This window comes from Diaphorina citri, unplaced genomic scaffold (genome assembly GCF_000475195.1).
Source record: "Diaphorina citri unplaced genomic scaffold, Diaci psyllid genome assembly version 1.1 scaffold1444, whole genome shotgun sequence".
NCBI lineage: Eukaryota > Metazoa > Arthropoda > Insecta > Hemiptera > Psyllidae > Diaphorina > Diaphorina citri.
In genome coordinates, this window is record NW_007378870.1 from 55,819 (window position 1) to 68,505 (window position 12,687).

Here is a 12,687-nt window from a genome sequence, read left to right on the forward strand (position 1 = left end):
GAAAAAGTATTAAAAAAAACAAAAAAAAAAAAAAAAAAAAAAAAAAAAAAATGGGCATGGGAACTTTGTCTAATAGACAAAGTTCTGATGTCCATATCATTGACATGAAAAGAAAAATATATTTGTAAATAAATTGTTGAATAAAGTCAATTTTTCCTGTGGAAAAAAAAAAAAAAAAAAATCAGTCTTAACCTAATATTAATACTAATGGATTTTGTCTCAAACAGTTCATGAAATGGTTGGCCAAGGAAAGCAATGTGTGGCGTCTTGTGTCTGCTCTCTATCAGTACCGTCTGGCTCCTCCGCCCAATGATGTACATACGGGACACATCACGGAGAAAACTGTTGTGGAAATGCTGTTCAAAAATGACCCTCATATTGCAGAGGTAAGAAATGATATATGTTAACCAATGTCTGAGATAATTTGAATTCTGAGATAATTTCCCATCTCCTGAAACTCATCTTCATTTCCCCTAGTTATTTTAAAGGAAAATACAAAAATTAGTTCAACCACTATCTGACAAGGTAGCACAGCATTCTCAACCATTGAAGGTCGAATGCAGTGCTTCTCAAAGTTGCTGCCCTAAAGAAAAAATACAAGTGGTGGTAGAATAGAAAGGCACTTTTTATCCAACCACAGGCAAGAATGCTAAAAAATGTTCCTTGAAGTAATATGAAAGTGGTTTGGAGGAATAATATTTCAAGTCAATTTTGTCCTTTCTTTTGTCTTTTTCAGTGTCAGATCATCATTGATTGGCTGGAGAAAAGTGCTGCAGATGAGAATGATAGGGAAGAAAAACCCTCCATTGAACATTTCACGGACAAAACAGTGCTCTGGGAAAACACTCTGTTCCAGTTGAAAGTAAGGAGATTTTATTCTTAATTTGGACTTTGGATAAAAATTTAGATTTATTTGGATGAAATCTAACTATACTAAAATGTATATTGATCAATTCTAGTCCTATAAGTCTGGATTGGAGATCATTTCCCTTTCACACTTACTCTGAGGAAGATTAGGGAAAATAATCTTTTTCTACAACCTCAATTCTTATGTTACCTTTGAAAGTTCTCTCGTGAATATTCACAAATGTTAACATTCCAATTTACTCTGGACTTTTCAGAACAATCGGGAGTTGCCGTTTTCAGCCAACAAGCAGTTGGTATCCAGTATGGATCCTGATGCCCCTCTCAAAGAGAAGAGGCATTTGCACCCATTGGATGAGGTAAATATGGTGATTAATGTTACTGGGATTCCACCAGAGGGGTCCATTCTACAAAAGATTTCTCACACGGACAACTTTTGTTTATCTTCACAGCTTTTTTTTTTTTTTAATGGGGAAAAGAGAGTAGTGCAAAGTTAGGATGACCAAGGTTCAAAGTTGGAACTGATATGTAAGTACTCCGGGGTGTGTGCCTTCGATCATTTAAATGTTATGATTAAAATGAGGTAGGTACCTAATTCTTAAATTCTAGACACACTCTTATTATTCTTTGTCTTATCCCACTCAAGTGAGGTGGGCATTTCGAGTCAGTCTCTTTCAGTCTGCTCTGTTGCACCCATTGGCTCGCTAACGTCCGAAAGCTAAAAAAATAAAAGCAAATCCATTTCTAACTTTATATTTTATGTTAAATGAGGTACCTAATTCTTAAATTCTAGACACACTCTTATTCTTCTTTGTCTTATCCCACTCAAGTGGGGTGTGCATTTCGAGCCAGTCTCTTCCAGTCTGCTCTGTTACCTATGCACTTCATTTCCGGACTAGACACACTTAAGTATCTATTCTAAATTCTAACTTTATATTTTACGTGTCCTCAGGAAGATGAGCGTCGACTTCTAACTCAAGTGTTCCGTGAGGTACGTTGTGGCAGATTGGACACAGCACAGAAGCTATGTCTACATGTAGGCCAGGGTCTGAAAGCCAGCATTCTCGAAGGATGGAGACCCTTTCACGATCCGAACTTTGACCTAACGTCCAACACTACGGAGAGATTTCCCATTGAAGGTCATCCTAATAGGTGAGTTATGATATCCCTCTGGGGGGCTATCACGTCACGTGAGCTCACGTGACTTGAGGGCAGTGTGGCCATCGAGAGCGAAATCACCTAAGTATTATATTATGGGAGAACTTTGAACCACATCTTTCTGACTCCCCATGAGCTCTCGTTGGTTCACGTGGCGTGATAGTAGGTACCTAGTGTGTTTCTTATTCACGCGACTCATCCATGTCACGAAAGTTAAAATTAAGCAAAACTGTTCAACTCAAAGGAATTTTTCCTCAGTAGATTTTGGGTTGAATAGGAACTTGGGAGGACCTGTAGAGGTCGTGAGCTCACGTGACTTGAGAGCAGTGTGGCCATCGGGAGCGAAATCACCTAAGTAAGTACCATGTTATGGGAGAACTTTGAACCACATCTTTCTGACTCCCCATGAGCTCTCGTTAGTTCACGTGGCGTGATAGTACTTAGGTAGTGTGTTTCTTATTCACGCGACTCATCCACGCCACGAGAGCTAAAATTAAGCAAAACTGTTCAACTCAAAGGAAATTTTCCTCAGTAGATTTTGGGTTGAATAGGAACTTGGGAGGCCCTGTAGAGGTCCATTCTCCTAGTGAATTCTACAATTTGATTTGCTGTGTCACTAGTATTTCATTATTTAAAAAAATCTTCCTATTTCCTTCGATTAGTATAGGTAAATATTAAGAAGCGCGGTAGCGGTCCGCCCCGCCAAGTCAAGAAAGTTTGACACTATTCATTATTACGGGAATTCTCACAAGTAAATCATTAACTTTTCATTTGTCAACCTTTTTGTCAACCTATTTCACTTTCAACTCCCCATTACAGAGACCTGTGGAAGCTGAGTGCCTGGGGTCAATCCGAGTGCCCCAAGATGCCCCGGGCATGGCGCGCTGCCATGGGCATTCTGTGTGGCAATCTAGACGCTGCCCTACTCATGTGTAACACCTGGGAAGATATCCTGTGGGCACATCTCAAGGTGTATGTGGATCTCCGAGTGGAAGAAGAAATACGGGAGAATATCGTTGGGAGAAGATACTGTCCTATGCCGGACAAATATTGGAATCAGAAGTAAGGAGAAATGTCATACATGCTATTGCCTCTAAAGCCGTGTCTACACTACCATCGCCTGATTAAAGTGTGTATGTGGATGCTGCTGTAAGGAGTCATGTCATTTTCATTATGTTAAGGCGGTCTCTTCTTGATCCCTTGTGTGCCGCGTCCAGTTTAGTTTAGAATTATTGCACTGCAGTAATGTCATACATGCTATTGGCTGTAGAGTAGTGTCCACAAAGGGTGGACGATGCTTGAAAGCCTCAAGAATCTCAAGATAGAGTTGTGAGTGTGTATGAGAGAGGGAAGGAGAAAGAAATAAGAGGGGATAAAGTTTGAAATGGTCATCGGCTATAAAGACTGTTATTGCCTTTTTTATGGTATACTTCTTTGTGAGAACCAGGCACTGATTGAAATCCTAACAAAAGAGTACAAATCATCATAATACCTAGGTATGGATTTAGTCTGCAGATGATGAGAATCTAAGTATGGTCCACAAAGGGTGGACGATGCTTGAAAGCCTCAAGAATCTCAAGATAGAGTTGTGAGTGTGTATGAGAGAGGGAAGGAGAAAGAAATTTAAAGAGGGGATAAAGTTTGAAATGGTCATCGGCTATAAAGACTGTTATTGCCTTTTTTATGGCATACTTCTTTGTGAGAACCAGGCACTGATTGAAATCCTAACAAAAGAGTACAAATCATCGTAATACCTAGGTATGGATTTAGTCTGCAGATGATGATGAGAATCTAAGTAGGTATTCACGAAAGCTCACCAAATTTTCTTTTGTTGAAAGTCGAATCTGAAATGTCTTTTTAATTTTTAATAATATGGATCAATTATAAATGATTTCAGGTTTTACAGTTTTATTTGCTGTGTCACTAGTATTTCATTATTTAAAAAAATCTTCCTATTTCCTACGATTAGTATAGGTAATTAAGTATAGAAATATTAAGAAGAGCGGTATCGGTCCGCCCCGCCAAGTCAAGAAAATTGACACTATTCATTATTACGGGAATTCTCACAAGTAAATCATCAACTTTTCATTTGTCAACCTTTTTGTCAACCTATTTCACTTTCAACTCCCCATTACAGAGACCTGTGGAAGCTGAGTGCCTGGGGTCAATCAGAGTGCCCCAAGATGCCCCGGGCATGGCGCGCTGCCATGGGTATTCTGTGTGGCAATCTAGACGCTGCCCTCCTAATGTGTAACACCTGGGAAGATATACTGTGGGCACATCTCAAGGTGTATGTGGATCTCCGAGTGGAAGAAGAAATACGAGAGAATATTGTCGGGAGAAGATACTGTCCTATGCCGGACAAATATTGGAACCAAAAGTAAGGAGTCATGTCATTTTCATTATGTTAAGGCGGTCTCTTCTTGATCCCTTGTGTGCCGCGTCCAGTTTAGTTTAGAATTATTGCATTGCAGTAATGTCATACATGCTATTGCCTCTAGAGTAGTGTCCACAAAGGGTGGACGATGCTTGAAAGCCTCAAGAATCTCAAGATAGAGTTGTGAGTGTGTATGAGAGAAGGAGGGAGAAAGAAATTTAAAAAGGGGACAAAGTTTGAAATGGTCGTCGGCTATAAAGACTGTTATTGCCTTTTTCATGGGATACTTCTTTGTGAGAACCAGGCACTGATTGAAATCGTAACAAAAGAGTACAAATCATCATAATACCTAGGTATGGATTTAGTCTGCAGATGATGAGAATCTAAGTATTCACGAAAGCTCACCAAATTTTCTTTTGTTGAAAGTCGAATCTGAATTGTCTTTTTAATTTTTAATAATATGGATTAATTATAAATGATTTCAGGTTCGACCTGGACAAAGTGTTTCAAGAGTTGGAGAACTGTCAGTCCTCATCCATCAAGCAGGAAGCTCACCAGCCAGACCGTGAAATCCAAAGTAGTGCTAAATTTCAACGCTAGGTGCTATGGTAGCTCAATCAAGCCTCGTCCACACGTGTTACATGTAAATTTGTAAATAAAAGATGGTGGTCAAACCCGGTAATTTCTGAAAAATCTGAAAATCTGATTTTTCCTTTCCGTTACCAACTTTAGTTTGGTTCGACCTGGACAAAGTGTTTCAAGAGTTGGAGAACTGTCAGTCCTCATCCATCAAGCAGGAAGCTCACCAGCCAGACCGTGAAATTCAGCAGGCCGTCATTCTGGATAACGTGACGTCACTCATGTCACATCTACACGGCTACGTGACACGTGACAATGGTCCTGGGTCACGCGTGACACGGCTAGCTGCTCATTTGGTTCTCTGAAATTCAGCAGGCCGTCATTCTGGATAACGTGACGTCACTCATGTCACATCTACACGGCTACGTGACACGTGACAATGGGCCTGGGTCACGCGTGACACGACTAGCTGCTCATTTGGTTCTTGTGTTTCGAATATTTGAACAGGCCCGAGATGAGACGCGTAAGATGGGAGATGACATTATCAAGGCTTATATCAAGGTACTTATAATTCACCACCACAATAATAATAGTATTAGTGTACTGGGGTAAAGGGACCCTTCCGTCTTATTTTGAGCAGTATAAATAAGCACTATTCTATTATTCCTCAGGATTGCACAGGCCGAGGTAACCCCCATCTGGTCGCGTACTATGTGTCTCATCTGAGTCCCTCAGAGCAGAACCAAGTGTATGCTGAGTATCTGGAGAGTATTGTAGATGCAGACCTCAGAGCCGAGTGTCTACAGGCGGCCGAACAGAACCGATTGGCTATCCGAGATATCACGAATCTGGTCGTAGAGAAAGTCAAGTGAGTTGGAAAAAAATGCCGTAATTATTCAGAAGTCACGTCAATGAAAACGAAAGCTCCTTTTTGCGCTTATCCTAACCCTATAATACCAATGGTCACTGCTCAAATTGTGGATGCTTTTTTTTTTGCATTTAAACTAACCTTATAATAACACTGGTCACTGCTCATTTGGATAGCTCCTTTTTGTAGCAATCTTCCATTGACGTGACTTTGAACAAGTACCAAAAGTGCTTCATCGTAGCAATGTTTCGTAGCAATGAAAGAATTCTGCTACATTAGACCCTTATGGTCTGTGTCGTAGCATGCCCATCCCGTAGTATGTCCCTCTTCGGATGGGTAGGAAGAGGCACAATACTTCCCATGTACTTGGGTGCTAAGTCAGCACGAGAACATCAGAAAGTAACCCGTTGAAGTTTGAAGTGTTTGTAATCGAAATGCGAGTTGTTTTTTTCTTCTTCTTGATGACTTAATTTTCTACCTCCACAGACAAAAATCATCCAAAAGCAAACGGAAAACTCTTCTGCCCGAGACCACAGAAGAAGATATGGATAAGATTAACGCCATAGATTGGATCACTTTCTATCCTGAACAGAGAGCAGATGCTCTGTGGAAAACCAATGAGTTTGTTCGTCTGTTTGTACTGCAGGATAAGCTCGAAGCTGCTAAGATGGCACTAGGTAAGTACATCTTCTTCTCCTACCCTTTTCCTACAATAGTTGACGTTTCTGGCTTGTCCTTGGAACTTTAGTTTAGAATGAGATGAGATGAGGATGCTGAGGTAGAGTCTAGGAGTGACAAGAATGGATATAATAAGGAATGAAGTGATAAGGAACAAAATCAAAGTGACTGAAGTGACCAAGAAAATACAAGATAGAAGATTACAGTGGTAGGGGCATGTGATGAGAAGAGATGGAGAATATGTCGGGAAAAGAGTGAGACAGATACAAGTGGAAGGACGAAGAACGAGATGTAAACCGAAGAAAAAGTGGGAGCTTGGAGGGTAGTGTGCCTGCCTTGTAAGCGCTAGGTGGCAGGTTCGATTACCGCCCTCAAATTTTGAAGTACTTAATGTTTCGTTTCGAGGCTGCCAGCCACTTTAAGTGTTAAGCGTTAAGTCGAGGGTTCGATTCCCGCCAGGGGAGAATTTTAAAATAACTCGGAACGAGACGATAAAACCTGTCTGGCTAGGGGACGTTAAACTGTCTGGCTAGGGGACGAAACAGAGAGAAGACTAGCGTCAAGACCAAGAACATCCTGGATCCAAAACCTCAGTCAATGGTTTAATAAAAGTATGCCAGATCTTCTCCAAGCAGCCCACGACAAGAATGAATTAGCTATCATGATTGCCAACGTTCTGTAGAATATGGCACCAAAAGAAGAAGAAGAAGAAGAAGAGCTAGAGACCATCACCCCGGTGTATAGCAGATAGAAAAAGACATCTTTTCCTTATTCTGCTATCGCCATTCGGCGAAAGCTAAAGCCGCTACAACAACAACAACAACAACAACAGACGATAAAACCTTCAGGAAAGTCGAGGGTTCGATTCCCGCCAGGGGAGAATTTTAAAATAACTCGGAACGATAGGATAAAACCTTCAGGAGAATAAAACCTCCGTTGTTATAGTTCCCTTTAGGAAGAGCTTCTTCATTAGAGCCCTCCTACTAAAAAAAAGAAACATAAATAAATAAAGAATTTCAATAATTATTTGCATTTATAAAGTCTGTTTCAATTACCTTGTGGTAGCCTTGTTATGATCGAAACACCATTGTATGAGTACAGTGCCAGGAAATGGACAAGGTAGAGTCATTATGAGCTCATCGTACAAGTTAAGGAAGATAGATTTCCTCGTTTTGTCCGAAGTTAACCTGAAGGAATAGAAAAACAATGGAATTCTTAAACGTGGGAGAACTGATGTTAAATGTAAATCAGAGGCTCATCATTGCCAGCCTAGTTAGCTTGGTTGGTAGCGCGTCTGCCTTGTAAGAGAAAAAGTTGGAGCTTGGAGGGTAGTGTGCCTGCCTTGTAAGCGCTAGGTGGCAGGTTCGATTACCGCCCTCAAATTTTGAAGTACTCAATGTTTCGTTTCGAGGCTGCCAGCCACTTTAAGTGTTAAGCGTTAAGTTGAGGGTTCGATTCCCGCCAGGGGAGAATTTTAAAATAACTCGGAACGAGACGATAAAACCTTCAGGAGAATAAAACCTCCGTGGTTACAGTCCCCTTTAGGAAGAGCTTCTTCATTAGAGCCCTCCTACTAAAAAAAAGAAACATAAATAAAGTATTTCAATAATTATTTGCATTCAATTTAAAGCTCTTGCATGATACATTGAACAGCTCCATTCAAACAGACTACCCCAATACCTTTTACAATACAGGTAAATACCATCATACTTACCTACCTCCAGATCTATAGTCCCATGTTAAAATTTACGATACTTGTGCAGAAGTCAGTGGAAGATTGCTACCAAAGGAACTGGCACAAACGAGCAGTGTCCAGTTTTATTATAGGGTTAGGTTAAATGCAAAAAGGAGTTTTCACAATTAGAGCAGTGATTAGTGTTATTATAGGGTTAGGTTAAGTACAAAAAGGAGCTTCCTTTTCCAATGTTGTGGCTTCTGCATAATTACCAAGTTTGTCTTTAAGTTTTGCCCAAGTAATACGAGTAGGTATAGACAGAAGAAGGATGACCCAGCATAGGGTTAACAACATAGACTTCTGGGTTAGTGGCCCCCCATGAAATCTATGTACAAGCTCATATTAATAAAGTGAGATGTATAACCTATGAGAGTGCTTGGAGACTGTTCTGGGGCACTCTCCAAGTAGGTAGGTATATTCAATAAATACTCAGTAACATGTAACTTCATTTGAACTCACTGAGCAAGACCCCAGCCTTAGTGGATTTTAGCAATTTGGAATATGTGTTTCATATTTAGATACCTGCTTGCATCAGAGTGTTTATTAACCTCAGATTCGAATTTTTCACAACTTTTTACGTAGGAATCGACCTTTTATTAATAATATTTTCCCAATTGCAACTGCTCCATTTGGAATATGTGTTTCATATTTAGATACCTGCTTGCATCAGAGTGTTTAGGCCTTTAAATTTCAGCTTTTCATTTGTACCTAATCTTTTTTGTTCTCAGCCCAAAATGATAGCTTCAAGAAAACTTTGTACAAGTCTTCATTTCTAGAAAATACTTTGTCTAGAGGTAAGTAAGTTTCATTAATAGACATTGATTTTTTCCTTTTAAATCAAGTAGGTATATCAGGATGGTTAAAACAATAAATCTACTTTATATCTACTTGCCTTTTGTGATACCTATGAATTAAAAAAAAAAATCTCCCTTGTGCCCTGCCATGTGTTCAAAATTACTCCATTTACCTTCTATCTTTTCCCTCTGTGTATATTCACTTACAGATCAGAAAAATTCTCTTCATGAAGAGTTTTTTGCAACCTTGCAGAAATGTCACTCATTTGAGGATGTGTTTGACACCATTGCTGAATTTGATGAACACATAAATGAGGTCCTGTGTCAACTTAGAACATTGAATCCTCTATAAACAATGGAAAAACTGGTTAACTTTACTTTCTATGACTCCAAAGGGGTTTTACCCTTCATTTGGGGATAAGCTATCTGTCTATTCAAATTAACCTCACCCAGCTGACCCAGCCTGAGTGGGGCTGGGAAAAGCTAGTAGAATAGAATATACCTTGATTATCCTGCTGGGATAGGACTGAAAAGTCCCTTTACGCCAGCAATTTAACCAACGTCTCATATATTTTGACATATTATGGGGAACAGGGGAACCAGTAGCACGCGATTGCCCAGATGGTCACCCATCCAGATACTAACCACGTGCAACGTTGTTTAACTTGAGTGATCAATTGGAAATTGGTGCAAACAACGTGCTATCGCTGCTGGTTTACTTACTTATATATTAAAACATTTCGTGTTTCACAGACCACCTTTCTCCAATTTTGAAACGATAAGAACTCCGTTAATTCAGTTCCCTCTATCGAATCTCTATAAGATTCGATCTCGGAAGGGCTTTCTCGTGTCCCGAGTGTGCCGCTCCTTTCTCTTTTCGATTTCGGGACGAAAAAACCTTCGCTATTAGGCCAGCCACTCACTATCAGGGCGACCTGACAGATACACCTGATCAGGTCCACCTGTGAGGTCTATCTGATAGTGAATGGCTGGCCTTACAGTTCGATCTATTTCCCTCTACATCCAATCAAAATCTTACCTGGGCGGCCATCCACTCACTATCAGGGCGACCTGACAGATACACCTGATCAGGTCCACCTGTGAGGTCTATCTGATAGTGAATGGCTGGCCTTGCAGTTCGATCTACTTCCCTCTACGTCCAATCAAAATTTTACCTGGGTGATGCAAACTTTTCCTCCTGATAGCCGACCGATATTTTCCTCGACAGCGTGACCTGTGCCCGCTCGCTTGCTAGCTGTTGAGCACTGGGCCCCTCACTGCCACCCGATGGAAACACATCCTGATTCCCCCCACTACCGTATTTGATCTCTAGATCTTCCTGCAGAGCTTTGAGTTCAGCAGACTGCGTAGTGTCCGTGGAATTCAGGTATGTGAGAACTTGCTTGCAACAGTACGTGCATACACGGAGATCACCTGGAAAAAATACAACAATAATTTTCTTTTTAGTAAAACCATGAAAAGCCCGTCTAGTTAGGAGGGTGGCGCGCCTGCCTTAGGTCTAGTTTGGAGGGAAGTGCTAGGTCACGAGTAATATTCCCGCCCGGGACGAACTTCAGCCTAGACAGATAAGGTTCGTTCTCGGGGTGGCTGATTTTCTAATATCTTGTCCTTCTCTCTTCGATTTCGGGACGGTAAAACCTCCGTTGTTACAGTTCCCTCTTGAAGAAGAAAAAAAATTAATTTAATTAAATTGCTGGGTAAACCAGCTTTTATTTGTAAAAAGGAAAATAAAAACCTGACATCAAAAATGTTGACGAATACTCGTATCTACATTACTTTCCTTATTATAGGATTTTTGTTGCTTCCGTTTCGGCCAACTGAGGACCACAGGATAAGGAAAGTAAAAATCAAAAAATACAACGTCTAGTTAGGAGGGTGGCGCGCCTGCCTTAGGTCTAGTTTGGAGGGAAGTGCTGGGTCACGAGTAATATTCCCGCCCGGGACGAACTTCAGCCGAGACAGATAAGGTTCGTTCTCGGGATGGCTGATTTTCTAATATCTTGTCCTTCTCTCTTCGATTTCTGGACGGTAAAACCTCCGTTGTTACAGTTCCCTCTTGAAGAAGAAAAAGAAGAAAAGGGAGAAAAATTAATTTAATTAAATTGCCGGGTAAACCGGCTTTTATTTGTAAAAAGAAAAATAAAAACCTGACAATCAAAAATGTTGACGAATACTCGTATCTACATTACGTTCCTTATTATAGGATTTTTTGTTGCTTCCGTTTCGGCCAACTGAGGACCACAGGATAAGGAAAGTAAAAATCGCGATTCTATTACCTGAATAGCCAAGCGCCTTTCCTGGTATCTCCTGGTTGCAGCATTTGGAGCAAAATATTTGGCCACATATTCTACAATGATGTCGACGGCGGAATGTTGTAAACTTGTCACCACATAGGTAGCACTCCTTGCTTACAGCATCGGGCATCCAGTACTGCTTCATGTCAGAGTCTTTGTACGATTGTAAAGTCTGCCAAATAAATTCAGATTATTACGATTCAGATAAAGCTGGTAAATAAACCTAAGACTCAATCTCGTAATCTCTTTTTAAATAAATAATAATGAAAACTTAAAAGACAAGCCTTTTGCAGAATAAGGTCTTTAGTTCGAGTCATAAAGTCGAGTTTTTCTTCTTCTTTAGAATCTGGAGAACTTTTGGGTGATAATTACTAAACCAAAGAGAACAGATTTTAAAATAGGTAGGTTGGTAGGTACATATTTTAGATTCCTAAACTTACCGAGCTTTTTCCAGGTAGAAAATTTCCGACTTTTCTAAGAATGTGGGGCATAGCAGCAGCATTGTTTGGAGATGTTGTCTGGGAAAAGGCTCCGACTTTTCTAAGAATGTGGGGCATAGCAGCAGCATTGTTTGGAGATGTTGTCTGGGAAAAGGCGAAAGAGATAAAAATTAATTTATAAGACAAGTATTCTCCTCTAACTTACCACACTTTTATTTACTCTCTAAATACGGAAAAAAAATCAGAAATTAATCTCAATATTCTCAATTTTTAAGAAGAAACATTGCCACTTGTAAAATAAAATAACATAATTATTTCTTGGTATACTTATGATAATGTCAACTTACAGTGTCTCCACCATTTCTTGGGGCCTCTGGACCTGTGAATAAACAAGAAAAACGTAAGATAGGTACATATTTTAGATTCCTAAACTTACCGAGCTTTTTCCAGGTAGAAAATTTCCGACTTTTCTAAGAATGTGGGGCATAGCAGCACCATTGTTTGGAGATGTTGTCTGGGAAAAGGGGAAAGAGATAAAAATTAATTTAAGACAAGTATTCTCCTCTAACTTACCACACTTTTATTTACTCTCTAAATATGGAAAAAAAATCCGAAATTAATCTCAATATTCTCAATTTTTAAGAAGAAACATTGCCACTTGTAAAATAAAATAACATATTTCTTGGTATACTTATGATAATGTCAACTTACAGTGTCTCCACCATTTCTTGGGGCCTCTGGACCTGTAAATAAACAAGAAAAACGTAAGATTACTACTACCTATCCAATATAATTCAGTAGTGTAGTGGTTAACACATTAAACTCCAGATCTGGAGGTTAATATTCTCAATTTTTAAGAAGAAACATTGCCACTTGTAA

At 39.8% G+C, this 12,687-nt stretch overlaps 1 protein-coding gene, 1 long non-coding RNA gene and 1 pseudogene across 2 annotated transcripts in view; 1 reads left to right on the forward strand and 2 right to left on the reverse strand.

The window, feature by feature from the left end:
* LOC103515933 (putative 1-phosphatidylinositol 3-phosphate 5-kinase) overlaps positions 1-12,188 on the reverse strand; it is a 21,166-nt gene extending 8,978 nt beyond the window's left edge. The window contains 5 exon segments of the mRNA XM_026828483.1: positions 7,578-7,711; positions 10,229-10,487; positions 11,351-11,540; positions 11,809-11,886; positions 12,156-12,188. Coding sequence (XP_026684284.1) covers positions 7,578-7,711; positions 10,229-10,487; positions 11,351-11,540; positions 11,809-11,859 — 634 coding nt within the window. The 5' untranslated portion in view covers positions 11,860-11,886; positions 12,156-12,188.
* LOC113470218 lies at positions 8,152-9,058 on the forward strand. The gene is made up of 2 exons (XR_003393352.1): positions 8,152-8,218; positions 8,988-9,058. It is a non-coding gene; the product is annotated as an uncharacterized LOC113470218 (long non-coding RNA).
* LOC113470219 lies at positions 9,651-9,768 on the reverse strand (annotated as a pseudogene).
* Positions 12,189-12,687: the final 499 nt, after the last annotated feature.